This window comes from Peromyscus leucopus, chromosome 4 (assembly GCF_004664715.2).
Source record: "Peromyscus leucopus breed LL Stock chromosome 4, UCI_PerLeu_2.1, whole genome shotgun sequence".
Classification (NCBI taxonomy): domain Eukaryota; kingdom Metazoa; phylum Chordata; class Mammalia; order Rodentia; family Cricetidae; genus Peromyscus; species Peromyscus leucopus.
In genome coordinates this window covers 128,081,498-128,107,796 of record NC_051066.1, presented here as the reverse complement: position 1 = coordinate 128,107,796, position 26,299 = coordinate 128,081,498, and the positions used below count along the sequence as shown (strand labels likewise).

Below are 26,299 nucleotides of genomic sequence, written 5' to 3'. Positions count from 1 at the left end.
TCAGTTGTAAGCCTGAGTCCTCTCTCGGGTCTTTAAAAAAGAAACGCCAAAAAAAGTTAATGGTAAAGTCTTCCCTAAAATACTACAATTCCTCCGTACATTTGAAAGTGTTCCTAACCTCAAACTGGTGGAAAAATTACTGTGGTGGGCTCCGGGGGCCGCCATTTCTTTGGCGTCTTTCACATCAAAGACGCTCCGAAGATGAGCGAGATGCTGGTGACCTAACGCTGCACGCTCTCCGGACCGGAAGCCCTGCTCCTGGAACGCCACCGAGGCCCGCTCGCCAAACGCCGAAACCTCGAGAGCGAGGCCGCGCGCGGGCCCAGCCTCCAGCGCAGGGCGGGCGCGGCCCTCGGAGGCTGCCGGGGGCCAGGGCCGGCCGAGGCCGGCACGAGCTACGGGCGCGCACGGCTTCCAGGAGGGCGGAAGCCTGAGGCGTCGGATTTCAGAGCGGGGCGGGGAGACGCCCCGCGCGGCCCACGGCCCATCTCCCGGGCAGGCGCGCGCGCCATGGGCCTCCCGGGCCGCGGGAGCGAGTGGAGGATGCTGGGAAAGAGGTAACATGGCCTCCGGCGGCGGCAGCGGCGGCGCCGAGGAGGGTCTACAGCGGGACCGGCTGCAGCTCCCGCTCCCCGCGCAGCCCACGGCCCGCGCCGAGGAAGCCGAGGGCGCCCGCGAGAAGATGGGCTGGGCGCAGGTGGTGAAGAACCTGGCGGAGAAGAAGGGCGACTTCCGCGAGCCGCGGCGGCGCGACGAAACGGGCAGCGGGGAGAGTGGCGGCCGCGGCAGCCCCGCGGGCCCGGCCGCGCCGAACCCCGACGACTTCCCGCCGGCCGCCCGCGAGGACCCCAAGGGCCGCCGTAGAGAGCCTACGGGCGAGGCGGCCGACGCCGGCAGCAGGAAGGGAGCGGGAGACGCGAGTCGAAGGAAGAAGGCCGAGGTGGCGGCGGCGGCGGCGGAGGAGAAGGAGGAGGGGGAGGCAGCGGCCATGGCGACCCCCGCCAAGCTCGGCGCGACCGAAGACGCAGCTGCAGAGAGACCACTCCAGGACGAGCCCCCGGCCACCGGGCCGGGCAAGGGCCGCTTCCTCGTGCGCATCTGTTTCCAGGGAGACGAGAGCGCCTGCCCGACCCGGGATTTCGTGGTGGGCGCGCTCATCCTGCGCTCCATCGGCATGGACCCTGACGACATCTACGCGGTCATCCAGATCCCCGGCAGCCGTGAGTTCGACGTGAGCTTCCGATCCGCCGACAAGCTAGCCCTGTTTCTCCGCGTCTACGAGGAAAAGCGGGAGCTGGAGGACTGCTGGGAGAACTTCGTGGTGCTGGGGCGGAGCAGGTCCAGCTTGAAGACCCTCTTCATCCTCTTCCGGAACGAGACCGTGGATGTGGAGGACATCGTGACCTGGCTCAAGCGCCACTGCGACGTGCTGGCCGTGCCCGTGAAAGTGACCGACAGGTTTGGGATCTGGACCGGGGAGTACAAGTGCGAGATCGAGCTGCGCCAGGGGGAGGGCGGAGTGAGGCACCTGCCCGGGGCCTTCTTCTTGGGAGCCGAGAGGGGCTACAGTTGGTACAAGGGGCAGCCCAAGACGTGCTTCAAATGTGGGTCTCAGACCCACATGAGCGGCACCTGCACGCAGGACAGGTGTTTCAGGTGCGGGGAAGAGGGGCACCTGAGCCCTTACTGCCGGAAGGTCATCGTGTGCAACCTCTGTGGCAAGAGAGGACACGCCTTTGCCCAGTGTCCTAAAGCAGTTCACAATAACGTGGCTGCTCAGCTCAACGGCGTGGCGGGGCACTGAACACGCGTCTGCCTGCCGGGGTGAACACACAGCCAGCTTACCCTTAAGTGCCAGGACTTTTTTTTTTTTTTATTTCTAAAAGACCGTGTTTATCTTTTTGGAAGGAGATATTTCTAAAACCTAACAGACATTCTCTCTGTGCCTTTTTAAAACCACGTGTGCCCCTTTTCAGCCTGTTTGAAAAGGACTATTCAGAACTGTAGCGTGCAGACATGTCGCCTGTCTGTCCGTGTCCCCGTCCCCCCTTTTTTTTACTCCCGTTTTGCATTTGTTTTGGTACTTTCGTCGACACCCTGCCCCCCTCTGTACTTTTTACTACCTCTCTCCTCATCCATGTCTCATTGGAAGACTTTTGCCCTTTGGGCTGCCTTGCTCATTTTTATGCCTCAGTCCCGGGTACAGGGCCCAACACGGGACAGGCGTTGGACCAAGTGTTCATTGAATTGAAAATGTCGACTACCCTGTCAAGAGTGCCTGCCGACCTTGTGCAGCTCTCTGCCGGGCTCTTCTCGTTTGCTGCTTCTGTGTGATAGGAAACTCGGTGAAAACAGTGTTGCTGGAAGTGTGTAATCCGAATAAGCTCTGAAAGGTGGCCAGGGGCCTCGCGTGGCAAAAAAAACCTATCTCCTTTGTGACAGACAGCTCCTTGTGACTCAGAAGCCATATTTCTGTAGGAGCGTGGAGCCTAGACAGTTCTGCTGGGAAAGACCCAAGAGGTGGTTTTTGTTGGATTTTCTTTGGGGGAGCTTGCTTTTTTTGTGTTTTGATTTGAGACAGGGTCTCACTGTGTAGCCCTGACTGGTTTGGTACTGGCAGCATTCCTGGACCAGGCTGGCTTCAAACTTACAGTGATCCTCTCACCTCTGCCTCCCTGAAGGATGTTTTAAATTAACCCCTTGGTTTATCAGCAGATGAAATGACCCGAAGTTAAATGACTGGGTCAAAGTAAACAGCCGTGTGGTGCCTCAGACTGTCCACAGTAGAGTCCACTGCCCCCATGCCTGGTGCTCATCCCACTACCTCTCACACTTCACAACAGCCTCCTCGACACTGGTGGGCCAAGGAAGTCTCTCTCCAGGGGGATGGTCCCCTGAGAGAGCAGAAAGAGCAGCCTGTCTTGCCACTTCATAGTAAGGGAGCTCGGGAAAGGCCCGGTGAACACACTGCAGGCTGCATGCATGCATCAGGCCTTGGAGTGAGTGCCACATCTTCAGTGTCCGCTGCCACTGTCAGCAGTGAGAAATGGTTCCCCTCAGGAAAGAAACCTGCCAGACGTTTACATTTGCACCTCTGCCTCATCTACTAGGAACCCCAGAGAAGCCAGAGAGAGCTCATCCGAAACCTTCGACTCTGACCCTCAGGAGAAAGGTGCTTTTAACCCAGAATCATGAGTGAGCTGTGAACTCGAAAATGTTCTTGGGGAAACAGGCCAAGACAGAGGGTCAGCTGTTACCAAGCTAAAGTGAAGACAGTCAGCTGCTTTTCTCAGTGTGTGTCTTCTCTTTGCTGTTTAGCTATTTTCTTGTGGCTTAGAATGTAAAACCAGTTGTTCAGATTTGTTCTGAATAAATATTTATCTTTGGTATTACTGTGTCTTTTTTTCGGAAGTGTTAGCCGAAGGTGCATGCCCTCCCAACTGGCTGTCCCTGCAGGACACGGCAGCCTGGCCTGTTGCAGTTACCTAAGCCCAGTGCACTGCTCAGCTCACTGCAGAAACTATTTTGTGTGGGCTTTTCCGGTTTGTAGAGTTTTGATTTCATTTTTTTGAGACAGGGTTTCCCTGTGTGGCACTGGCTGGTCTTGAACTCAGATCTGTCTGCCTCTGCCTCCTGAGTGCTGGGATTAAGGATGTAGTCCACCATGCCTGGCCAGTTTTATTTTCTAAGACAGCCTTACAGCCGGCCTGTAACTCTCAGTCCTGACTGGATCTCCGCAGCGCGCTGAGATTACAGGGGACAGATTGTGTGTATGGGGCGGGGGGGCTTGCGAGATCCACTGGAAGTACATGAGGGTGAGGCCTGTGGGCTAAGTAGAGGCCAGTCTTTGGACCTGCATCCGGTACTCTGCTGCTGCTAACCCAGTGAAGGGCTTTCAGCTTTGAAGTATTCTGAAGATCTGATGGTAACAAAATAAAGTTCCCAGGGTACAGAGTCTCAGAGTTGATTTTGTGCAACTGATCTGGGGCTGGGACCTAAGAGGCTCTTGGGAATTCGCCTTAAGCAGCTCAGCCCCTCTCCTTGGCTCTCTCCAGAGTGACTCCCTCCCCTTCCTCTTCCCCCATCTTCTCTCCCTTTGACAGGGCTTGTAGCCTCTTAGAGAAAGCGGGCTTTCAGCATGCTCCCCACCCCCTTCCTCCCAGCAGGCTGTGTGCCGAGGAGCCTGTGTTTGAAGGAGGCTTCGCTCGGCGCCCCTCCCCCACCCGCTGGAACCCCGGGGAAGAAACAGCTTCCCTGCCCATCCCCCTCGGGATGCACGCCCGGGCCTTCTGCAGGCGCTGCAGGCCACCGCTGCAGCACACAAACCTCCCCCAGCTTCCTCTCCCCGTCGGAGCGGAGCGCAGCCCCCGAGCTGCAATTCCTCAGGGAGGCCGCCAGACCCAGTGCGTGTGCACGGCTTTTCAGAGCCTGTCCCTGCTGCAGACAGGCCCAGCGTGGCACTCCGCAGAGCCACCACCCGCCGGCTCACAAGTCACATCCACTGTCTTCAGATACTTGCAAACAAAACAAAGGCATCTATGGAGAACTGTCTGAAGCAAATAAATGTCTTCCCTAGATGAAGCAAGGTCTTGCCTGAGACCCACACTACGGAGGGAGACAGGCCAGGGGCCTTGGGAAGAGAAACCCAATAGCAGACTCCGCCTGAGCAGAAAGCACACGGGCTGGGAGACAGCCCAGGGGCAGTGTTTGCCTACCATGCATGCCTGAGGTACAGGCAGAATTCGGGCCAACTAAGGGTCCCAGATGTGGCCAGAGACAAGGCCTGGAGATGACAGGGTTAGAAGGTGGGATCTAAGAACAGTGTTTTTTGTTTCAGGGCTTCCGGTCAAGTCCATTCTGTCCACTTAAACGTTCAGGAAGTACCAGGAACTCAGCAGTGATCGAGTCATACAAGCAGATAGATACACACAGGGTGAAGCCCCTGTTGAACACGAAAGCCGGATTAGACTGGGTCGGAGAGAATCCCTACAGAAAATACCTGAAGTGGGCCGTGTGTAGTGGCCCACGCCTTTAATCCCAGCACTTGGGGAAGCGGAGGCTAGCCTGGTCAACACATAGTGAGTTCCAGGACAGCTAGAGCTACATAGTGAGAGCCTGTCTTCAAAACAAAAGCCCTGAAGTGATATGGGGAGGGCAAGAAAGTGTAGGGAGGTGGAGAGGGAGGGCAGAGTGCTGACCTAGGCAAAAACAGCAATTCAAATAAGTACTGGGGAGATTCCAGAAACAGTGAAACCCAGTGCACACACCATGGTAGGTATTAAAGATGACGGGCCTGAGCTGGGGGAGCAGTGGCGTCTAGATCACCACAGAGCTGAGCTGTCAGGAGGGCTGCCAGTTCCCAGGAGACAGGAGGCACCACCTCAAGTGGAGGCACACTGCTGAAGCTAGCACCCAAGGACAGGCTGCTGGAAGGGAGCACACACTGCTAACTCCACTGGTATGGCAGCCAGAAGTTCCGTCCCTGCCACGGGTGAGGGGCAGAGCCTGGGCCCTGGTGGCCAGAACCAGCCAATCATCCAGCATAGGACAGCGTAATAAACAGTAGTGTCCAAACTGTGGTGGCACACACCTTTGGTCTCAGCACTTGAGAGGCAGAGGCAGGCAGATCTCTGTAAGTTCAAGGCCAGCCTGGTCTACAGAGCAAGTTCCAAGACAGCCAGGGCTACACAGTGAAATCCTGTCTCAAAAAACCAGAAAGAAAAAAAAAAATAGACAGTGAAAAGCAAAGAGATTTATTCTATGTAGCCACTTTGGGAAGAGGGACACAGAGGTCCAGGTCCATCTTGGGGGTCCTAAGGTAAGTTTCAGGTTAAATAGAGGTCAGCTTAACTGAGCAGTCCTGGCCATGCTGTGGTGGTGCTCTGAGCGCCAATGGATCTCACAAGATAGTCTGGCAAGTTGTCAGGACTGTGAGATCTCTGTCCTGAAGACAAGCTCCCATCTGGCTGTCACCACTGGTCAGTCGTTTTCTTTTCCCAGGATAAAACTCGTGAGGAAACGTTCTTGGATTTCACTGTGTTGATAACCTCAGAACCGAAGAAAGGTTGGGAGTATCTCTTTAGAGTATCTTCATTCCTGTCAGGTGGGTCCCAAGGTGATGCACACCTACAGTCCTAGCACTGACACTCGGGAGGCTGAGCCAGGAGGATCGAAACCAGAGACCAGCCTCAAAGTTTTATCTATAATGAGATCAAGACCAGCCTGCATGACAGACTCAACACCAAGGGGTGGTTCACACCTAACATTCCCGCATTCCAGGGGCTGATGCGGGAGGATGGCAAGTTTGAAGCTGGCCTCTGCTACAAATCAAGATCTGAGAAAGAGAACCAATTTAAGTCTAAAAATGATGAGACACTGAAGAATTTTAAAGCAAGGAAGTAATATAATATGGGCCACATTCTTGTTTGGGTTTGGGATGTTTTTATTATTTATTCATAGTAGTGAGGCTTGAACACACAGGTTAAGCAGGCCCTCCACCACTGAGCTACAACCTCAAGCCCAGGGATGAGTTAAGTATCCAGTGAAGAGAAAAAAGAAAAAGAAAACAAAAATCAAGCCAAAACAAAAACCCCGAAAAAGCACTAGAAGCTGAGGTCGGTTTACCTGGTGGGAAATAATGTCTGGAACCTGGAAGGTGGAGATGGACAGAAGAGCAGCAAGATTCAGAGAAACTCGGGGCTGGAAAGAGAGTTCAGAGTCATTAACATGCTGTACAGACGTGAAGACCTGAATTCAATCAGCAAAGCCCATGTGAAAAAAAGACCAAAGTCAGGTGTGGTGCCAGCATTGGGGAGGTGGCTCAGAGCCAGCCAGCTCAATCACACAAATAAGACCCTCACAAACTGTTCGCACCTAGGAACAACACCCAGTGTTATGTTCCGGCTTATGCACATGTACACCCACATCCACATTCAGGAGAGATTTAGGAACCTGGATAAGAGTGTCTCATGTTTGTAATCTCAACAGTTTGGAGTCTGAGGCAGGAGGACTACCAAAAGCTTGAGGCTCATCTGGACTAAGAATGGGACTGTCTCAAATCCAAAGGAAGCCATCATAGGCATATTCTTCCTCCGCTTCCTGGCCACTGCTTCGTAGGCTGCTTTCTCTACCCTGCCCTCCCCACCATGATGGATGGAAACAGTGAGCTAAAATAAATCCGTTCCTTCCGTTCATGGCAGGAATGCTGTCACGGAATGGACAGACGTCTAAGGAGAGGTGTGGGGTGGGGCAGATGCCTTCAACCTCCCAGAAGAGTTCTGAGCCTGAGAAATACAACAGGAGCCACACAGCATTGGCTTTCAGACTTCCGCACACCCACAGAAGTCGCCCGTTCCTCATGGCTCCACCACACCTAAGCATATGTATTGTCCAAGGCTGTCATGACCCTGGCTCTAGGACTCCACAAGGGCAGGAACCGGCCTCACTGTCTTGTCAATCCATCTTTTTCTCAAATGGAGTACTGGGGGCTAGCTTGTGCCAGGCTCTGTGTTCAAAATGCTGCCAACCGAGGAGGTCAGGAGGAGGTGGAATTACGGGTAAGTTTTCTTTGAGAGTGGCTCGTCCAGGTTCCCTCCAGGTGGTGGTGCGTATCCCTTCATCCCCCTGCGCCGGGCCCGGGCCTGGGTGCTCTCCTCCAGCCCGCCCTGCCCCCTGCGCAAAGAGCTGGGGGCGGCGTCCATATGAGTTGCTTTTCGAAGCCTTGGTTGCCATGGGGACGGCGGCGCGGGCCTCTGTGGTCGGTAACTCACGCTCCAGGGACCCGACCAATGGACAACAAGCTCCATAACGCAGCTCACCAATCGGCAGGCTCTCTCGACGGAGCGCCCGGCCCTCTGCCCAGGGATGCCACCAATTTATGGCTTCTGTGAAACGGGACTTTTTTTTTTTTTTTTTTTTTTTTTTTTTTTTTTTTTAAGGAATTCTTCAAATTAGAAGGACCTGGAGCAAGGCCTCTCTGCCAGTTGCAGCCTGCGTGCTCTTCGGTTTCATTCTGTATTAGAAGAGCAAACAATACATGCTGATCTCTACTAAGTAGTTTGAGGCAGTGAACATGTGGGCCACCGGCTTTACGTACCCTGGCTACGCCAGTTTCATAAATGATCGAGAAATCAGTCATCTTTCTTTATTCTTGTTTATTTAGTTAGGCATGTCGAGACGGGATTTCACTGGTCATGAATTTACAGCCATGCTCTTTAGCCTGGCCTCTCAAGAGCTGGGTTCCAGGTCGGATGACTTGGTCTCTCTTTCTTGCTATTTTAAATACAAATTGTAAGCTGGGCACAGTAGTGACAGACTAATGTGAGCTCTTGGCAGGCGAAGGCAGGAAGGCAGGAGATCAAGGGTCTCTCTCTAGGCTGGCCTTCACTAACATGTGACAAGGTGCTATTCATCAGCCACCTCACCGACCCATGACTGGATTTTTTTCAGCAGTTTCATGAGATATTGGCCTAATTAGTAGATGGCTTTTATTGAATCCAGCCTAACTCCTGGATCCTAAATATACTAAAACTGAAGAACAACTCTTTTAATCCATGGAAGAAACAAAAGTCTGCTTTGGTTTGCTTTTGAGACAGAATCTGTATAGCCCAGGGCAGCCTTACTCAGAGCAACCATCCTGCCTCAGTCTCCCAGCACTGGAATTACAGGCATGATGCCTGGCACCTAACTCAGGAAATTTAGATTTTTTTTTTTCTTACTTTTAATTTCTTCTTTGCTTTTTCTTTCAGGTCTTGTTGCCTTTTGAGTCAGGGTCTCGCTTTATCTCTGGCTGAGCCCAGACTGGCCTCAAAAGCCTACTACCATCCTGCAGCCTCAGTTTCCCAAGTGCTGGGTTGACAGGCAGGTGCCCCCCAGCCCAGCGAGTCCTTCTCATTTTCAAATGAGCCACATAACTGTTTTGACACTCCAAGGCAGTGGTTCTCAGCCTTCCTAAGGCTGTGATTCTTTAATGCATTTCCTCATGTTACATCGCTACTTCCTAACTGTAATTTTGCTACTGTTATGAACCGTAATGTAAATATCTGATATGCAGGATAGCTGATATTCAACCCCTATGGGGTCTTGACCCACAGGTTGAAAACCACTGCTCTAGTGTCTAAATGAACCTAATGTTTTAAAAAAAATCTTTTGCTTATTTGGGGATGTCACTCTGCAAGTAGAAGGCCGACCTAACATGCACCAAGCTGATTCAGTCCTCAGCACTAAAACAACCGGGTGTTTACCACTGGGTACACCTCTAATCCCAGCATGCAGGTGGAAGAGGAAGATCAGGAACTCAAGGTCATCTTCAGTTACATATCCAGTTTGAAGATCACTTGAGATGTGTAAAATCTGTTCCCCAAAACAAACAAAACACCTTGTGTCATTTATTAAAAAATTTATCTCTCTCTCTCTTTCTCTCTGTGTGTGTGTCCAAGTGCATGCACATGGGGAAGTCAGAGGACAACTTGTGGGAGTCAGGTCTCTCCTTCCATCATGTGGGTCTCAGGAATTGAACACATCTTCAGGCTTGGTGGTGAGCACCTTGCCAGTCTCTTAAAAAATTTAGCTGGGTATGGTGCTCTATGTCTTTAATCCCAGAACTCTGGAGGCAGAGGCAGATGGATTGCTGTGAGTTTGAGGCCAGCCTGGTCTACACAGAGATACCTTGTCTCAAAAAGTAAAATATATATAAAAAATAAAAATAAAAAAGAGGGTAAACAGAGATGGATGCAGAGAACAGGAAGTCCCCAGACTGAATTCATATTATAGACAAGAGCATGGCCATGCTGAAGATGCTAAGGCCTCAGAACCATGAGGAACCTGCAAAGCTGTTACCATATGGGCCAGGCTCAAGAGAAATGGCAACCTTCCTCGGGAATTTGAGTGTTTGCGGATGACTGATCAGTCTCTACAATGACCATCAAGTGGAGCTCCCTCCTCCTGAATAGCTTACAGCTTGAGACTGCTCATCTCCACAGCCCTCCTGCCCCTGTGTGTTACCTAATAACACTGAGGTTCCAGGTTCGGTTCGGGTGCTTAGCAAGCACTCACCTGACCCTGGCTTTACTGTACAAGTGTCTGTGTGTCTTACTTCATTCCCTCACCACTCCAATCAGGGTTCCGGAACCCAAGCCACAGGCGTCTCAGCAGGAGGCTCAGTAGTTAAGAATGCCCGTGGCTCTTGCAGAGGACCCTGGTGGGTCATGGCAGCTCACACACACTGTAACTCCAGTTCCAGCGATCTGGCACCCTCTTTTGCCTCTGCAAGTACCAGGCATGCACGTAGTGGGCATGCATCCATGCAGGCAAAACACTCACATACATAAAAATAAAATAAACCTTAAAAAAAAACTTTTTGGAAAAAAAAACTTTTTGGAGGAGTTTTAGAGTAATAAGGAAATTGTGCATACAAAGTTTCCACCGTTCTAGCATCATGTATGTTGGTTTCAGTCAGTTAGCCAATACTTACAGGAGGGAGCAGTCCTGGCTACTGAATCCAGGACTGACGCATGCTGGGCAAGCAAGCCCTCTACAGCTGGACTGCACTGCCAGCCCTTCTCCTCTTTAAGAGGCAGCTACCCTGGCTGGCTGTGAATTCTCTCTGTACCTTTGAACCTGTGATCTTCCTGCCTCAGCCTGAGGAACTGGCACATACCACCAAGCCTAGTCAAAACTGTTCTTTTCCTATTCCCTGAGCATGCCATGTTGCCTCAGGTTATCTCCTTAGGCTGCTCCTGGCCATGGCATTTTCTCAGACACTCATGTCAACGTTAACACTCTGTTAATGCTGAATTGGATCACCTCGTTGAGATGGTTCCTGCCAGGTTTCCCCAACATAAAATGACCCTTCCCCTACCTCCTTTCAGGCTGGGAGGACGGCTCAGAGGGGAAGAGCACTTGCTGTGCAAGCAGGAGGATCCAAGTCCAGATCTCCAGAATTTACCTAATAGCCGCACACACAGCTCTTGTCCCGGTGCTGGGGTGGTGTTGAGCCAATGATCACTGGGGTTTACTGACTGCCAGCATATAACAGACTATCTCTGGGGGCAGTGAGAGACTTTTAAAGGAAATAAGTTGGAAAGTAATAAATACACTGATATCCTTCTGTGGCCTCTGCTCATGTATGGACTCACACACACATCACACATACCACATGCACACACAAAATAAGATCTGATGTGTAACTCCTTTTCATTGTGTACTCTGGCAGGAAGTCACTATTCTCAGCCTGGGGAGTTGGGCTCCATCTCCACTGAGAGTGGACTCTACATCATTGGTTTTTGTTTGGTTGGTTTTTCGAGACAGGGTTTCTCCATGTAGTTTTGGTTCCTGTCCTGGACCTCGAACCCACAGAGATCTACCTGGCTCTTCCTCCCAAGTGCTGGGATTAAAGGCGTGCGCCACCACTGCTCAGCTCTACATCATTAAGTTTTGTCTTCACTCAAGATGAGTCTCTTTTTTCTCATAGTCACTTATCAAGTATAACTCACAGGTCCTTATTAACACCTCATGACACAGCCCAACACCAAGCTCTGTTTCCACCACACCCGGCTTGATTTTTCAACCTTGCTAATTGCAAAATTATTAGCTATTTTTTCTTTAATTTTCAACACTTTTATTAATTCCTTGAGAATGTCATACAGTATATTCTGATCATTTTCACTTCCACTCCTCGTGACCCCTTCTAGACCCCTTCCTGGCTCCCCACCTCAAGACTCACTCTTTGTTATAAGGTTGAATTCTAATTAACGCAGAGCTGTGTGACCACAATTACAGCCTACGGAAGTTTCACTGCCCTAAAAGAAATTCCATCATCCATTTGTTCAAACCTCTTACCCCGACACATCTTTTTCACTTCCTGCCATGTTTGCATTTTTTTTTTTTTTTCCGTTTTGTTGCATTCTGATTTGGATTGGGTTTTTTGAGAAAGTGTCTTGTGTAACTCAGGCTGGCTTTGAACTCCATGTGTAGTAGACTTGGCCTTGAATTCCTGATTGTCCCTCCACTACCCAAGTAAGTGTTGGTCTACATCACCATGTCAGTCTTGGTGCTTTTTGGCTTTGTTTTAAAGAAGTAAATAGATACAAAGAGTAGACATACAGTAGAGTATGTTTGTCATTGCTGCTGTGGTAGCTGGCACTTACTGAACCCTCAACAAATCCCGGGGCTTGTTTTCTATGTGCCCTTCCTGTCAGATGAGGGGACAGAATCAAACACACTGAGAAACTCCCTAGAGACTTATGACACTGAACAAAGTTCACCAAGTTCAACTTAAAGGCCTAGACACTTGGTTTTTTCTTTTTATGTGTGTGCACATCTGTATGTGAATCCAAGGTTGCTATCAAGAATCTTCCACCTTATTCTTCGAAGCAGGGCCTCTCAATCAAACCCAGAGCAAGTCAATATGCTGGTCTCTCTGGCCAGCTTGCTCCATGGATCCCCTGGCTGCCTACAGGTCGCCATGGCACTCTGTATTTACGTGGGCTCTGGAGACCTAAAATATGGTCTTCTTGTTTGTACAGCAAGCATCCCTTTAACCACCAAGCAATCTCTCCAGCTTCTGTCATTAAAAAAAAGTATTTAGTGTCTATGTGTGCGAATAAGGACACGCGTCTACCACACTGCAGTGTTTGTCCAGAGGTCATAGGACAGCTTGGTGGAGTCAGTTCCCACCTTCCCAAGGCTTCTTCAGATTGAACTCAGGTTGCCAGGTACTGGGCCCCATCACTTTAAACAGCATCTCACTCTGTAGCACAGGCTAGCCTCGTATCTGAGGCTATCCTCCTTCCTAAGCCTGCCAAGTGCTGAGATTATCATATCATGCCATTAGGGTTTTTAACACTTTCACATTTCACAAAGTTGGTTTTTGTTTGTTTGTTTTTAATTTATACACACACCCTAAAAGTCCCCACCTTTTAAAACCTGAGGACATCAGACGATTATCAGCATTTTATTTTTCCAAATAAAGACAAGGAAAACCTCCATTCTCTGTGTCAGCGCTGCCCACAGAAACACACAGGAGGCCACAGTGTGGTTTCCAAGTCTCCAGTGACCACATCAAAAGAGGTGAAGAAAAACCTGGCAGTTCCCTCCGTACTTACAATCCCAGCACTCAGGAGGCAAAATGAGATGAGCTAAAGTGAGTGAGACCTTGTTTCAAAGAAGCAGGACCCACATGGCTATTCAAACTGTCTGTAACTTCAGTTCTTTTAGCCTCTTTGGGTGCCAGGCACACACATTGTGTACAGACAGACCAGCAGGCAAAACACTCATACACATAAAAATCAATCTAAAAAAAAAAAAAAAAATTGAACCGCAGTCTGCTTTTTATCAAGACTGTGCAATCTCAGCTCTTGCACCACGCCAGAGACAATCTCTCTCTTACAAGATCAAGCTGATGGTCAAGCTTGAGTTCTAACAGCGTGCTCCTAAGCTCTAAGGTGCTTATAGACGGTCATAGGTAACATTCTACAGGCCAATTAATTCAAAGCACTCCAGTCATCCCTACTCTCCAGAAGCCAGAGGCAGCAGCCTGCATTAGTTCTGAGGAAAATTCCTCCCTGCACACCTTCGATTCCTGTACAGGCATGTCTCCCTTTGTTATGATCTGAGTCTGCGCTTCCACAGCAGGTTCAGGAGAAACAACAATAACACGTCGGCTCTGAGACGCAGGAATCTGGTCTTGAGATAGTCCCATCCCGTAATTCCATGTGGCCATTGGAGGCAGTGCTACTTCATTTTTAAAAACAGGTTTTTAATTACATTTATTTATTTTGGAGGAGGAAAGAAGGTATGTGCTGCCGAGCACTGGTAGCACTCCAGAGGCAGAGGCAGGCAGATCTCTGTGAGTTCAAGGCCAGCTTGGTCTACAGAGTGAATTCCAGGACAGCCAGGGCTACACAGAGAAAACCTGTCTCCAAAAACAAAACAAAATAACAGGAAAAAAAATTAAACATCAAGGAAGCAAATGAAGTGCCAAGTGTAACTATACAACTTATAATTTAGTAAAATTCGGGCTGGAGAGATGGCTCAGTGGTTACGAGAACTGACAGCTCTTGCAGAGGACCTGAGTTCAATTCCCAGCACCCACGTGGTGGTTCCCAACCATCTAAACTCCACTTCCAGGGGAGCCAACACTTCCTGACTTGCATGGGCACGTGGTACATATATAAACATGCAGGCAAAACATTCATACACATAAAATAAATCTGTTTTTAAAAATTAGCAATATTCTATTTCTATCGTTTAGTAAAATGTCATTTTACCCAATTTGAATAATTAATACTGAAATTGGCTTTTGTATACTTATTTTGAATTTATTTCAGATTTTGTTTATTTCTGCAGTGCTGGGGATGGACCCCTGGGCTGGGACTTGCATATGCTGGACAAGCTCCTGAACGACAGAGTCACAGCCCCAGTTGGCTCTCAGTTCTCTTTTAAGGTTTATTTAAATTCTGTATTTTATGTATATGAGTGCTCTGTCTTCATGCACACCAGAAGAGGGAATCTGATCCTATTACAGTGGTGTGAGCCACCATGTAAGGTTGCTAGGAATTGAACTCAGGACCTCTGGAAGAGCAGTTAAGTGCTCTTAACCACTGAGTTATCTCTGCAGCCCTCTATTTTATTTTTTAAGACAGGGTCTCAATACCTAGCCCTGACTGACCTGAAGCTCAATATGGAGACAAGGCTGGCCTTGAACTCCACCTTTTTTTTTTTTTTCCTAATGTGTATGTGAATTTTGCCTGCATGTATGCGTGTGCACTACTGGTATGCCCGGTGTCTGCAGAGGCCAGATGAGAGTGTTGGATTCCCTACAACTGCAGTTACAGATGTTATAAGCCACCATGTCGGTGCTGGGAATTGAACCTGGGTCCTTTGGAAGAGCATCAAGTGCTCTTAACCACTGAGCCATCCTCCAGCCCTTTGTTCCGCTTCTTGTGCTTGGATGTAGTGTTTGCCTTGACTGAGATAAGGACGTATACAAAGCTCAAAGATACTGTCACTACCTGTATTTCTTTCTGGCCACCTTTGTTACTAGTATCACTCATTTTATTTTATGACTGCTACTTGAAAATACCATTTCAACACAGTAAGTATTTAAAAGCTGTCTGCCCCAGGTGTCAATGAGTTGAGGTCACTAAAGGTGGCTGGTGAGATGACTCAGCAGGTTAAGATCCTGTTGCCACACCTAATGCTCAGAGTTCAATCCCTGGGAACCACATTCTGGAAGGAGAGAGGCTGTCCTCTGACCTTTTGTATGCCATGGAATACATGCATGTAAACACACATATACATAAATGAAGTATAATAGTGAATGAATAAATAAAAGCAAGCAAGAACCCAAGGTTGCATGCTTATGGAACATATAACTGTATCTTCTGTTATTTTGGTTTGGGCCTGGGATTAAACCCAGAGCCTCATATATGTAAGCACATGCTCTACCACTGAGCTATACCTCCAGCCCTAAATGTGTGTTTATTTTTTAAATTACATATATGGGTATGCGCACAGGCCAAGGCCGAAGGTGCAGGATCCCCCTGAAGCTGGAGTTTAATGGGCAGTTGTAAGCCACACAATATTTAGATTCTGGGACTCAAACTCAGGTCCTCTGGAAGAGCAGTGCAAGGTCTCAACCACTGAGCCCTCCACTGGCATCTCTCCGGCACCATTAAATGTGTGAATCCTTAGATAGCTGGGTCTCTTTCTGCAAACTTATCCTAAAGAAACAGGCGGGCGGGGTGTGTGTGTGTGTGTGTGTGTGTGAATGAGGGAGTTAGCTTTCAGTCACTGTAAATCACTATAACAATCACCTGAGCCAATCAAGTTAAGTTTATTTCTATTGAGAGTTTGGGAGGTTTCCTTTCGGGATTGATTGATATTGGCTGTAGAAAACCAGAGAACACAGCATGGTAGGTGGGCATGGCAACAAAACAAACTGCTTACCTCAAAAGAAAAAGGAAATGTGGAAGGCCGGGCATTTAAATACCTCCTTCCAGGGCCTGCAGACCTCCCCCAGGCTGCACCCTTAAAGTGTCCACTAACTTCTAAGAGCACCACCATGACCAGGCAGTGGTGGTGCACACCTTTAATTCCAGCACTAGGGAGTAGAGGCAGGTAGATCTCTGTGAGTTCGAGGTCAGCCTGGTCTACAGAGTGAGTTCCAGGACAGGCTCCAAAGCTACACAGAGAAATCCTGTCTCGAAAACAAAAAAACAAAACAAACAAAAATAGAGCACCACTATGCTATATTATTATTCCAATATGCACCACTATTATGCACCATTATTCCAATAAATGAATGGAAACAAGCCATTCATTTATTCATCCATTCATCATTTATTCCATTTATTCTACATGAGATAGATCTCATGTAGCCCAGGCTGTCTTCCAACGTGTATAGCCGATGATGACCTTGCACTTCTGGCCCCCCTTCTGAGTGCTGAGATTATGGGGTGCACCACCACACCTGGTTTTATGTAGTTTTGGGGATCTGAAAATCGAACCTCCAAGGGCTTCTTGCATTTCCTTGCACACACTCTACCAACTGAGCTACACTGTGGCCTCCGTAGGCCTCTCTCTGCACACACCTGTCATACAAGTGAATCTTTATTTTAAAAAAAATTGTGAAAAAAATGCATACTCGTTTTGCTGTTGTGCTTCCAAATACATAAGTTATCCCACCACAGTGAGACATGTGCTTAGTTACAATGGGAAAGCGTTAAATTCATGTGTACCAGAGAAACCAGTGTACGCAAACTGGGGTACTGGCCACAGTTTCGAACAGCCATTGCGAGGGTCTTACAACCTATCCCCTTGGGTAGGGAGGGATTACTCTAGGCCCTCGGGAGGCTGTGGTGGAAGGGGTAGTAGAGCTGAGAAGTTTGAGATGAGCCTGAGCAGCACTGAGCCTCTGAAACAAAACCAAACTCCACAAATCTCCCTTCTCTAAGGCACCTGTGTGAAAACCTGCAGCTCGAATCCTTTGTCCTAGGCACTCACTCTTCCAGCTTTCTGTCTCTGCTCTCTGGGCCTCCAACTGCTCCTTAAGAAGGGCTGGGCTGGTAGAGGTGAGGATCCCTGAGACCCACATGCTGGGAAGAGAGAAATGATGCCATTGGTGGCAGTCTTGGATCTCCATATACCCTCCTGTGGCCAACCCCTCACCCCGAAGTAAATAAAGTAAAATGGGGGCGGCGTCTGTTTTAGTCACTCCTGTGCCTCAGTAGCCCTGGCTTCAAATTCAATGCCTGGCATGTTAAATGTCCTCTCATTTAGGGGGACCTTAGAAAGGCTCACAGAATGTCTCCGGAAATGTCTCTTGAGGAGAGGGGGAAATGGGTGATGACATTTCTCTCTGTCCTAGACACCTGTAACAGGGAAGGCAGAAATCCCCCCCCCCAGGGGACCAGGCTCTGCCAGGTGATCTGTAACTAGGCATTATTCATCACAGGGCTTAACTATGGAGTGATATTAGTTATTAGCAATGCAGGATGAGCACATGTGTGGAGGAAAGGGGGGTTGGGAAAGGCAGTGGAATAACTGGTGTGTCTTTTTTTTTTCTTCTGAGAACAATGAAGCAACTGGACCAAGTTATTCTGATCAAGAACATGGATGGGAAAGACTAAGACACTAGCCTGATGGTAGGTGGTACTGCAGGGTTTAAAAAAACAATGTCTGAGCCGGGCGGTGGTGGCGCACGCCTTTAATCCCAGCACTCGGGAGGCAGAGCCAGGCGGATCTCTGTGAGTTCGAGGCCAGCCTGGGCTACCAAGTGAGTTCCAGGAAAGGCGCAAAGCTACACAGAGAAACCCTGTCTCGAAACCCCCCCCCCAAAAAAAAATGTCGGCAGAGAGGCTCTAAGTAATGAAAGGGAGGCTCTGCTCGCAATCTTTATGACACTTAAAAATATTTACCTATTTTGTGTCTGTGAAGGGGGACAGTCACAGAGAGGCAGAGAATAAATGAGGATGATGTGTCACGGGGCAACTTGTAGGGGTCAGTTTTCTACTTCCACCTTGTGGGATTTGGACATTAATTCAGGCTTGGTGGCAAGCCTTGGTGACATTAACTGCTAAGCCATCTCGATGGCTTCCTATGTCCCTTTAAATACTTTGACCAGTAAGTTGTAAAAGTACTAATTAAAAAAAAAAAGGTTTCGGATATTAGCCAAGGCTAGTCTCAAACTGATAGTAATCCTTCTGCCTCAGCCTGACTGCTGCTGGGATTATAAGCATGAGGGATTGCTGAGAGCTGCCTACGAAATTTCAATGAACACACTCTGATCATGTTTTGATACCTCTTTCGGAGTGTTAAATTCATCCCAAACCCGCCAAATGTTTTACTCATAAAATTGGTATCTGCACTGCTGGTGACCTGTGTTAACTACTAGGAAATCTAATTCCAGATAACTTGTACTTTTTAGTAGGCATCAAGACCGTGTTTACATAGATTATCCCATTTAATCCATAAGGCCACTGAGCCAAGGAGAAACAGCATTATCTGCACTTGAAGATAAGCAAAAGGAGGGGCTGGGAAATGAACGCAGGAAGTCTGACTCCACCGAACAAAGAACCGCCCAGGCTGCAGTTGGGGAGATTAAAATGCAGTGATTTCTTAGCTTCCAATGAGAAGAGGGACCCTGGGCGGGAGCAGAGCGAAAGCCTTCCGAGCATCTGTGCCTTTTAGAGTTGCCCCCTCCCACTAGGGACGCTCCATCCACCTGCCCGCATCCCTGGGTACCACCTCGCACCCCTCACCTCCGCCAATGCTCACACAACCTCGCACTCAGCCCTCTCGGCGCCCAGAGTTGAGTGAGGTCTACTACTCGCGGACCACCCCGAACCAAGCCCATTCCATCACAGGGAAGTCACTTTCCAGACACTGACCCGACCCCGCCCAGCTCGGGCACCTCGGGGCGAGGCCTCCACGCCCCCTCCCATCGCCCGGGCACCGACGCCATGAAGGTGACCTCCCCCTAGGGCTGCACGCGCCGGGTGGTGCTACAACTGGCGCACACGTGGTGAGCCCGAGAGCGCGGCCCCTCCCCGCCACGCGCCGCCTGCAGCCCGCTCAGTCACGCCCCCAAGAAGGCTCCGCCCTGGGCAGGGCGAGGCGCACACCCGCCCGGTGTGGACTGGCAGCGCGAGCTGGGCGAGATCCAGGACGCGCCCGGGGGTGCAAGAAACCCACGAGGTCGCTCGGCTCCCGGCTCAGGGTGGCCCTGCCCCTCGGTGCGCTAGGGAGCGCGCTGGGACCGCCAGTGGCACCGCGCGTCCTGCGGTTTGTCTTTGGAAAGCGGGCGTTCTAGTCCCTTGGGGATGGATACCTTTAGCGCCCCAAAGGATAAAGAAATAAAATAAAATAAAATAAAACACAATTTGGCCCAAAAGCATTTGTTAAGCCTGTTTGTGGCTGGACCGTGTGTGTAGTAGGGAGGGGTTCCATTCAAGACAAGGTGAATCTGTCCCCTAAAAACGCTTTTCTGAGTCTCGGTGCCCCCTATCAATGCTCCTCTGTGGCAGTCCATCGGTGTCCCAGAAAGAGACCGGGAAGGAGTCCTACCTGGCGGCAGGTGTCATTGAGTAATCTAAACGTGCAAAAGCAAGGCGGAGAAAAGAAAAGCTTTGAGGGCCAGATGGGAAGCGCTCCACGTCCCCCACCTTCACTCCAACCCCCATCCTAAGAAAAGAAACCGACCTCATCCGTCTCCCCCCCACACCCCACCCCATCCCAGGAGCGAGACCGCCCCGCCCAGGCAGCCAGCGATTGGGAGATGCAAATGCCGAGTTCTCTGCCCAGCAACGGATGACGCGACACCTAGCGCGAGGCGTGGCCCGGCCGCTGCCCGAGCGGGCACCTCGGTGTTTACACGGGGCGGCCCCGCGCGCGCCGCAGCGGCCCGCAGACGGCGAGGGGGAGGGGAGCGCGCGCGCCTTCGGGGCCGCGCGGGGAGAAAGACACTGGAAGGCGGCGGCGGCGGCGGCGGGCGGGCAAGCGCGCGCGGGGCCGCGGAGGAGCGCCAGGCCGCGACCGGAGCCCGCGGGGGCCTGCGAGGCTCGAGTCCTCGGCCCCGCCAAACAATGCGCGGCGCGCGGCGGAGCTCTCCTGGCCCGGGGCGGCGGGGACGCGCCGAGCCCGCCTGAGCCCGCGCCGCTGACCTCCCCCCCGCACAGACGGCCCGAGCGCCGGGCGCCGCGCTCCCAGCTCGCGGGGGCCGGGCCCAGCCGCGGGGCGGGGCCGCCCCTCCGTCGCCGCTGCCTCCTCCCCCACCGCCGCCGCGGAGGATGCGGACGGCCCCCGGCGGCGTCTAGCGGCCCGGGCCCGGCGCGATGGTGCAGCAGCGGGGCGCGCGGGCCAAGCGGGACGGCGGGCCGCCGCCCCGGGGCCCGGGCCGGCCGCCGAGGGGGCGCGCGAGCCCGGCTGGTGCAAGACCCCGAGCGGCCACATCAAGCGGCCGATGAACGCGTTCATGGTGTGGTCGCAACACGAGCGGCGAAAGATCATGGACCAGTGGCCCGACATGCACAACGCGGAGATCTCCAAGCGCCTGGGCCGCCGCTGGCAGCTGCTGCAGGACTCGGAGAAGATCCCGTTCGTACGGGAGGCGGAGCGGCTGCGCCTCAAGCACATGGCGGACTACCCGGACTACAAGTACCGGCCTCGCAAGAAGAGCAAGGGGGCGCCCGCCAAGGCGCGGCCCCGCCCCCCCGGAGGCGGCGGTGGCGGCAGTCGGCTGAAACCCGGGCCGCAGCTGCCGGGCCGCGGGGGCCGCCGAGCGCCGGGAGGGCCTCTGGGGGGCGGCGCGGCGGCGCCGGAGGACGACGACGAGGACGAAGAGGAGGAGCTGCTGGAAGTGCGCCTGCTGGAGACCCCCGGGCGCGAGCTGTGGAGGATGGTCCCGGCGGGGCGCGCCGCCCGCGGACCCGCGGAGCGCGCGCAGGGGCCATCCGGCGAGGGGGCGGCCGCCAGCGCCGCCTCCCCGACCCTGTCGGAGGACGAGGAGCCCGAGGAAGAGGAGGAGGAGGCTGTTACAGCAGAGGAGGGCGAAGAGGAGACGGTGGCGTCGGGGGAGGAGCCGCTGGGCTTTCTGTCCAGGATGCCCCCGGGCCCCGCCGGCCTGGACTGCAGCGCCCTGGACCGCGACCCGGACCTGCTGCCCCCTTCGGGCACGTCACACTTCGAGTTCCCGGACTACTGCACCCCCGAGGTTACCGAGATGATCGCAGGGGACTGGCGCCCGTCTAGTATCGCCGACCTGGTTTTCACCTACTGAGCCCACCGTCAGCGGGGCGCGCACGCCCCCAAACCAGCTGTTTACATACAGGAATCAGGTATTGGGGCCCCTCGGAGGCCGAGGCTGGCACCCCATCTCCCGCGCAGCCTCCCCCCTCCTAGTCGTGCCCATCCCCCCCCACAGATCCAGACATACCCCTCCCCTGCAGACACACCCCAAGGCAGCCCAACCCCCACCTTCTCCCTGACATCTAAGCCCCTCCCCAGCCAGTCTTGTCCCGCGTAGCCACCAGCAGCCAGCCCCCCTCGGATACACCTCCCGTTCCTCCTACATACCTGAACCCCTCCCCCCATTTTGCACACGCCCCTCCTCGTGGCCGGGCGGCACGCCCCTTCGCTCCAGAATCCCTCCGCCCTCGCCCGGGCCTGCCTTGGTGGTTAAGGGGGCGCTGCGGTCTGTCGGTCCGGCGCTCCTCCCAGTCCCCTCCTCTCCTGGAGGGGTGGGGGGAAGAGCGTCCTCCCTTCCCCCCAGGATCTCATGGCCCCACCCCTCAGCTTGAACCGTCCTCTTCTTGCGCATGCTTAATGCTTCTTGGAGGGGGCTGGTCCCAGTTGAGCTGCAGGCCTCCGTCGCCAACTTCGAAAAGGAGGGGGCTCCTAGAGAGCAATCCTAAGAAATCCTTTGATCCCGGAGCCCGTGGCTTCCTCTCGACCCAGCGGGGCGTTACTGCCTTAATGGGAGGCGCACTCAAAGGGAGAGATAGAAACTAGCTAGCCCTAAACTCTGCAAGTGTCAACCCCTTTTCTATGATGGGGTCACCCACGCCCACCACCACCCTCCACCGCGTGACTGCCTTTACAGCCCATCTTGGTCGCCGGAAACTTCCTTTCCCCAAGTGGGAATATGGGATTTGGTCTTTGTCTGGAAATCCACCAAGATGGGATTGTCCAAGAGAACTCAGAACCAAGACACCTACCAGTCTGGGGACAGAGTTCCTGCTGCCCCCTCAATCCCCCTCCTCGGGAAGCGCCCTATCAGCTCAGGGCATCCTCTCTGCCTGGGTTCCTCCCTAAGTCCATTGCCCCTTCCTATCACTCAGATCCAGTCTCAACAACCACAGCTGCAGTATTCATTGGGAGAAACTGAAGCACGTCGTTGCTAGGGTTTAGGACAGGCATCCCAGCAGACGGGGGGCAGAAATGAGGCCCACGTCTAAACCGTGGCTTGAGGAGAGACCGGGCCAGGGCAGCTGGGGACAGGGCTGAGCTAGTGGACGTGGGTGCTCTGCACCTCGGTCTTCCATTGTGAGAAAGGGGTGGCACTGCTGTAGTTAGGAAGCTGTGTTGAGATTAGGTTGCCCTCGGGAGCCCTGCCCGGGTGCCAAGTCAGCTCCACTGGTCTCCCGCTCGAGCCCCGCCCCTCCGGCCTCCCCATCCCCCTCTGCCTTCACTACCTGTATCTCACCGGCGTGTGTTCACCTTCTGGGTGGCGCACACACACTCATTCACACACACACAAATCTCAGGAACAAACGGTCCCAGAGTCCTCCTCGACCCCAGCCCTGGGTCTCTGCAGGTCTCTGCCCCACGCGTTCCCTTCGCTGACAAAGCCACCAGCTGCCTCCTTAAAGCTTGGTGCTCCGGCTCTGGGCCTTTCTTGCGCTCTTTCTCTCTCTCTTTCTGTTTTCTCTTTTCGTTTTTGTTTCTTTTTTTTTTTTTCCTTTTTTAAGAAAACAAGTAACAAAAAAGACAATGAAAAAAAAAAACCGGAAAACGTCATGTGAGTGAAGAGATGTCACTGTCTGTGGTCTTTGGAGAACTAGTCTCGTAGCTGAGAGGAGGGGATCCCTCCTCTGGGGCACTGGCACCCACAGCAGGACTCGCCAGTCTGATGCCAGGACTGAATAAAGTGTATTTGCCCCGACCTCGCCCTGTGGTTCTGCATGTGTGTGCTTCTCACCCCTGGTCAGCTTCAAGTGCCTAGAGTGGGCTGGTGCAGGGAAAGCTGGATGTCGCTCTAGGCCTCTGTTACCCTCTGTCTCAGGAATCCTTTGCCTTCATTAAAGATGGCAAACCCGTCTTTACAGTGGCCAGGCAGGCGTAAGTGGGAGAGCCAAACTGGGGTGGGCACTGGTGTCAACCACAAAGCAAGGATGGTAGCCCACTGTAGCCAAAGAGCCACGTGTTTCAAGAGACGCAGGAAACTGGTCATTGGAGCTGTGAAATAAAAGCCCATGCAAATGTCTTTGAAGTCTCTAGATCAGATGAGACAGGTGTGCAGGCTGGACTGACCCAGAGGGTCAATTTGATTGTTTAATGAGGATGAGGAAGCAAGATTGGGCGGCTTTGTTCAGAGCCCAGCTCCTAGAGCTGCTCTGTGTCTTGTGAGAATCACACTAGTATTTGCAGAGTAAAATCATGCTTGAGGGGAGCAGCATTTAATGTGGAGTGCTCCATAAATTGTATGCTTCATTGATAGCGTAGGAAGCTGGAGGGTCCCACAAGCAGCCATGACTAGAAGTATACTGAGGTATCTCTCCCTCAAGAGGGGTCGCCTCACAGGAGCATCAGCCAAGGGCCTGGCACACACAGGCCTGCAGTGTATGCTTACCACTGACAAGAGGGCCACAGGCCATGAGTCTTCTCATGAGATTCCAGGTCTGCTCCTCCTTGGCCTTCTGTACCTTTGCCCTTGATGCCCCTTAATCTGCAGGTCCAGTGAATGCCTAGGCTCAGACAAAGCCCATTTTCCTATAAGCCAAGACTGGGTGTGGGTCTTCAAAGGGCAACTTTTCTGCTTCTGGTTGGACACAAAACAGGAAATTTATGTGAAGAGAGAGCTTTGAGAAGATAGGGAGGGCAGGGTATGTGCCAGACAAGTTGGCTCAGGAAGGGCTTCCTAGGCCATGGGAAACAGGGTGAGTAGATGCCCTCCAGCAAGGTCAGTCCCTGGCAGATAACAGCTTGCCCAAGGCCACACGCCTCCCCCTAGTTGGCCTGCCCAGTGTCTAGGCTAGGTTGTTTTAGTGTGTGGGGGAGACTTGGGCGTTTCTCCCCCCAGGACCCCGCTGTGGTCCCTGTGCCTGAACAGCCAGGGCTGTGTCAGCTCTGCAGTTTGAGCTCTTCATGCCCAATCCTGCTTCCTTCCACAGGTTTTCATCCTAATAAACATCTTACACCCCAAACTCAGTCTTGGTGTCTGCTTCTGAAAGAGCTTCCTACTGTGGAAGGATTAAAGATTGACAAAGGGAATGTAGTCACTGACTTAACAGTGGCAGTTAGGGCACCTCAGATACCCCTTCCACTGCCTCCCCAAGGTGGCTTCCTTCACCAGACCCTCCACGCCAGCCCTGAGGCTGGCCCCTTCCAGACCCTCACCAGGCTGCTGCAGCAGCTAATCATCCGTCGTGCCTGGGGCGAGGCACTGAAGAGGTGAGCTTGGTGAGTGCCCTTAACATGGTCTGGAGAGCTGCCGGGGCTGGGAGGCGCGGCCAGTCCTCTCCACTCTGCAGAGCTTACTGCCACACTGGAGGTGGTGGGACTGGGAGAGCGGCCTCTTCATTTCAGATGCTGGTCTGGAGAGGGGACCGGTCAGTCACAGGGACTCTGGGGACATCTAGTGAGTGAGGAGTAGAAAGCAGGTTAGGTAGGTGGAGGTCAGGTGAAACTAAGGAATTTGCCCCTAAGGAGTGTCGGTGGCATTTCTGGGGTCATGTCTCACAGGGATGGTTTGAGCCACCCCCACACTTAAGCCTTTATTATTATTAAATGGTTTGTTTTGAGTCACGGTGTCCCTTACAGCACTGGCTGGCTTGAAGCTCACTGCACTGATCAGGCTGGCCTTGAACTCAAGAGATCTGCCTGCTCTCCTTTCCAGAGTGCTCAGATTAAAGGCATGTGTCACCACCCTCTCTTCCCTTTTGCTTTTTGGGGACAGTGTCTCACTCTAGCCCAGGCTGGCCTCCTGAATGCTAGGACTATAGACATGGACCACCATGCTGGGTTTATGTGGCGTTGAAGCTTGAACCCAAGTCTTGATTCATGATAGGCATGCACTCTAGCAACTGAACTCTACCCCTGGCTGAGAATGTGCATTAGCAGGCAAGTCTTAGTCCCCAGGTATCCAAAAATGACAATGACAGACATTCACGGTCTTCCCTGAGTGTGTGGATCTGAAGAGAAAGACATAAACCAGGCTTGAAAATATTCTGATGACAGTAAATGGATCAGAATGTGCATTCAGGATAGGCACAGGTCACTTAGCCTTGTGACCTGAAATTGCAGTAGATGGTGGCTTTAGAGAATGGCTGCATATTCTGGCATTCTCCCTTGTGAACTACCCCCTCAATCCAGGCTGGCCTTTGCAAATCCCTCTGACCAGGATGGAGCAGGAAGGATACTGCAGGGTTTCCAGGGTAAGGGCACTTGAGTTACTGTGTCAAGATGCCAACACTAAGGCTGTCATGTGATGACGCATAGAAGAAACCTTGTATGGGTGCTTTAGTTGATGGCTGAAGCCTGATCCTGGATGTATAATTGCAGAAACTTGGGGACAGTTCCAGCCTAGAGTCATTTGTGTCCCTGAAAGCTATTGGAGGAGCTGGAATCTCAGCCATCATGAGACTGGGGCGAGCCACTCTGATGTGTCCTATCTGAGTGGAGCATCATGAGCTAACTATTCACACTAAGTGGAAGTGGTAACTGGAGTAGTAAGGAGGCAGTCAGGCACAGAAGGAGCAATATTGATATAACAAAGGAGCGGGCCAGCAGGAGTGGCTGACCCAGAGCTTGGCTGTAGGATGTAGTGTGGACAGTTGAGGTGGACTGGCCGGCAGGAAGGGTCTGGAGTTATTTGGATTGTATCCTTTGGAAAATGCAGACAGTGCTTAGTAATGAAAACCTTCCCAGGCTCCCGCACTGATCTCAGGGCTCAGTCCTCAAGTTCTTGGCTTTAGTTCAAGGCCTTTTTTGCGGTTGGCTCCTTCACTCTTGTGGATGTCTTCAGTCACTAGCTCTACTTTCAGACTGCCTCAGCCACACCTGGCCACACTCCCTGATGGCA

The 26,299-nt window shown here is 52.2% G+C and overlaps 2 protein-coding genes across 2 annotated transcripts; both read left to right on the top strand.

Annotated features, from left to right (window-relative positions):
• Nucleotides 1-296: 296 nt before the first annotated feature.
• Nucleotides 297-3,389, top strand: Zcchc3 (zinc finger CCHC-type containing 3). The gene has a single exon (XM_028887478.2). The coding sequence runs from the start codon at nt 563-565 to the stop codon at nt 1,802-1,804; it is 1,242 nt and encodes a 413-aa protein (XP_028743311.1). The 5' UTR covers nt 297-562; the 3' UTR covers nt 1,805-3,389.
• A 16,929-nt stretch (nt 3,390-20,318) lies between these two features.
• Sox12 (SRY-box transcription factor 12) lies at nt 20,319-23,165 on the top strand. Its single transcript, XM_028887464.2, is given in 2 exon segments — nt 20,319-20,379; nt 20,382-23,165. Coding segments are annotated over 2 exon segments (942 nt in total). The 5' UTR covers nt 20,319-20,333; the 3' UTR covers nt 21,278-23,165.
• The last annotated feature ends 3,134 nt before the right edge of the window (nt 23,166-26,299 follow it).

Coding starts and splice junctions, on each gene's coding strand:
- Zcchc3 (XM_028887478.2), top strand. CDS start 563: ATGGCCTCCGGCGGCGGCAGCGGCGGCGCCGAGGAGGGTCTACAGCGG.